General features: G+C 34.5%; 1 protein-coding gene across 1 annotated transcript; it reads left to right on the forward strand.

Moving 5' to 3' along the window:
- The first annotated feature begins 283 nt into the window (after positions 1-283).
- On the forward strand, positions 284-2,029 carry LOC107041933 (survival of motor neuron-related-splicing factor 30). Its single transcript, XM_015262747.1, has 3 exons — positions 284-461; positions 588-811; positions 1,527-2,029. Exons 1-3 carry the CDS (start codon positions 423-425, stop codon positions 1,678-1,680), a joined length of 417 nt encoding a protein of 138 aa, XP_015118233.1. The 5' UTR covers positions 284-422; the 3' UTR covers positions 1,681-2,029.
- Positions 2,030-3,620: the final 1,591 nt, after the last annotated feature.

Here is a 3,620-nt window from a genome sequence, read left to right on the forward strand (position 1 = left end):
AGATTAAGGGATGCAACGGGGATCGATTGATGGAGAATTTAATTCTCCGTCACACCCTCTGTGTTTCATTCCTTAATATTAATTAGCCGGCAAATGAATCACCAGAAAAACATTAAGAACTTGTTGAGGACGAGGAGAACATAAACTCCCATCCGAAACTATCCCTGTGACAGCGGGACTGCTACTGCCGAGTTACCCGCACAGGCAGAGGTCGCCCAGCCGTCAGATTCGACCGTGGCGGCATCCCGCCGTTGGGGTCGAACTACTTTTGGCTTGGTGTCAGTCCAACCCTGAGATCTGAGCCTCTACTTTAGTCAATCCTCTTTGGTGCTATGTACGCTTGTTAGTAAGCCAAACAATAATCAATGAATTATTAATATCAAAGTTAATTCGAACATTTCTAACGTGTTTTACTGATAATCATGGACGATCTGCAGAATTATAAATTGCAGCTTCAACAAGTGAGCCTTCTCTATTCGTTGAATCTCATGCATAACCTTGACTATTAGCCTCTCATTGTCGAATATCCATACAAATAACGGGATATTTTTGGGTTTTGGTTCATTCCTATTGTTTCTTTTTTGAAGGTTGAAGCTGCGTTGACGACTGATCCCACTAATGAGGAATTGTTAAAACTGAAAATTGATCTTGAGGAGGTTATTGAGCTGACACAAGACCTCATAAAGTCACAGCAACAGGAGAAGAGGCAGAGCAATGGCATGGACGCCAAGGATCCCATTCTCTTGGCTGTTTTGGCGAATAAGTGGAAAGTTGGGGACTCGTGTATGGCACCTTGGAGTGAGGATGGGAAGTAAGTGGAGGATTACTTCTTTATGTTAATAATTATAATCGATATTTCACAATTTAACAAATCAATCGATTTTGCAAAATGATTTATTGAATTTTAGAATACTTGTTATGAGGATATGTATCTGCGAGCATAATAATGTTTTCATATTTAACCAGATAATGTAAAAATTCAATTTCACGAACTGATTACTCAATTTCAAAATATTCATGAATCATAGGAACAAGTGGTCTTCGAGGAAGATGTCAAAGACCTTTTTGATTGAGAAGGTAACTCTTCACAAACAGGTCTTGTGATAATTGGTCCTGATTCGAAAATTCACAGTAATAAGTCAGTATTTACGTTTTACAGAGTTCATTTTTTCTTTTCAATTTAATGTCTCATAATTTCCAACAGTGTCTTCTTATTTTTATTTTTAATTAAATTCACTATTCATTGAGGCAATGAATTATGTTTTTCATACCAATTAATTCTTTACATTTTCTATAATTTAATGATTATTTTGAAAATAAAAGAATTGAGATAAAAATGTTCAGCTACTTTTTTTTACAGAGGAGTAAATTTCCAAAAAAAGATTCTCTTGGCAATTTGCCGTAGTATCGCTCATTAGCGAGATAATTGGACAATAATCATGAATTTCATTCATATCGACTCGAATTTTTCTTCAACACTTCTACACTGAATTGATTAATCCTGTTCCCGTTCTTCATTCGTTCAGATATTACGAGGCCACGATAGATGCAATAAACGAGGATGGTCTTGTGAATATAACATTCAATGAGTTCAAAAACACAGACGTTACAATGCTAAACCAATTGAAATCAGTTGCAAAGAGGCCTGCGTCTGATTGGGCAGATCAAAAGTCCAAGTGAGTATTTCCATTACTTGAACAATTAAAATCATAATTATCATAAATGATAATATCATTGGAAAATATGTCCAGTACAGAAAATATTAAAATTCTGTTTCTCTAATTTGATTCATTTTCATGATTCCAATGAATTTATTTTGACGAATTTATCACAAGCTTTGATGATTTTATTAATCCTACGCTTTTTCTTTCTTCCCGTTGATTGAATTATGAAATAATCGACTTCTGAAATAACGGCGAATGCTTGTTGAACTACCACCATGAACCACTTGTCCTTCCAATAAATCAATGTTAAAACATTCCAATATTGTCCCACGCCGATAAAAAAATCGTGATCTGCAGGAGAAGGTAACAATAATTTTAATCATTTTATTTTGGATTTGTTTCGAGCACTTGCATACTCATTTTATTTTTGAATGGAGACAATTGGATAGTTGAATGTTGATCGTTTTCTCAAAAATCAAAATTTTTTTTCCATTTTAAAGGCAAATTCTATAATTATTTAAACGGATGAAGAATCGAGATTATTGATATCTGAATAGAATTAGTTGAAGTAGTTTTGTCGGAATGGGAAAAAAGAATTTTTTTCTTATACACGGGGTTTCACTACTGGAAGACTTTGAAAGTAAACAAAAATAGAGGCCAATGTGACAAAATATATTCAATCTAGTGACCAAGGAAAAATCTTAGGTACCCATGCTAGGCAAGCAATGCAGATATTTGAAACTTCGAGCGCCCATATATAACTTCATGCTAATGCCGACATTCAGTGCATATTGTCTATTTCATTTCAACATAAAGCATATAACTCTGTCGATCAGTTGAAAAAAAAATCAAATGTTTTTGAGTGTTTGTGATTTTGGGAAAACATTCTTGAAGGGTAGAAAATGGTTGAAGTTGAAATATCTCCTGTTGTTAATTATCGAACTGTTCAAGCATATGGTTTAGTTCACGAGAAAATGTCGAAAGACCTTTTATGTTAGAAAATTCCTTGGCTAAAAACAGGTCCAAATTCCTAAATTTTGTCATATACTTACATAATTCAATAATTAGTAATTTAGCAAATCCAGGGGAATTCAAATTTTTGTCAATTAGGTGATTATGTTGTTAATGAGAAATTTTTCTTCAATAATTCACTTATCAACAGAACTGTTCAAATTTTCCATTCAAAGATGATCATAACTTCAATTTCCATTATTAATCAACGAATGANGTTCTTTTGTTACAGAGATTAAGGGATAAAAGAGGGTTAATTGATAGGGAATTTAATTCTCCGTCGAACTGCCCCTTTTTCATCCCTTAATCTCAATTAGGAGGGGAGAGGACAATTTTTAATTACTGGGAGTCACTGTACGCCGGGAAACTGTTGTTTTTCTCACTGGCCCCTGACTTTCTTGGCAGTTTATATTTTTTTGTTACAAAGATTAAGAGATGAAGGAGGGTTAATTAATGGAGAATTTAATTCTCCATCGAACTGTCCTTTTTTCATCCCTTAATCTCAATTAGGAGGGGAGAAGTGAATTTTTAATTCGCGGGCGAATGGTGAATAGTCAGTGTGCGCCGCGAAAAAATTATTTTTCTTACTGGCCCCTGACTTTCATGGCAGTTTTTAATTTTTTGTTACAAAGATGAAGGGATGAAAGAGGGTTAATTGATGAAAAATTTAATTCTCCGTCGAACTGCCCTTTTTTCATCCCTTAATCTCAATTAGGAAGGGAGAGGTGAATTTTTAATTACCGGGCGAATGGTGAAAAGTCTGTGTGCGCCGCGAAAAAATTACTTTTCTTACTGGCCCCTGAGTTTCATGGCAGTTTTTATTCTTTTGTTACAGAGATTAAGGGATAAAAGAGGGTTAATTGATAGGGAATTTAATTCCGTGTCGAACTGCCCTTTTTTCATCCCTTAATCTCAATTAGGAGGGAAGAGGTGAATTTTTAATTC

Source organism: Diachasma alloeum, unplaced genomic scaffold, assembly GCF_001412515.2.
Source record: "Diachasma alloeum isolate Michigan unplaced genomic scaffold, Dall2.0 Dall_scaffold_00394, whole genome shotgun sequence".
In the NCBI taxonomy this organism is placed as follows: domain Eukaryota; kingdom Metazoa; phylum Arthropoda; class Insecta; order Hymenoptera; family Braconidae; genus Diachasma; species Diachasma alloeum.

Coding starts and splice junctions, on each gene's coding strand:
- LOC107041933 (XM_015262747.1), top strand. CDS start 423: ATGGACGATCTGCAGAATTATAAATTGCAGCTTCAACAA. Junction 462..587: donor ATAAATTGCAGCTTCAACAA/GTGAGCCTTCTC, acceptor TCTTTTTTGAAG/GTTGAAGCTGCGTTGACGAC. Junction 812..1,526: donor CCTTGGAGTGAGGATGGGAA/GTAAGTGGAGGA, acceptor TCATTCGTTCAG/ATATTACGAGGCCACGATAG.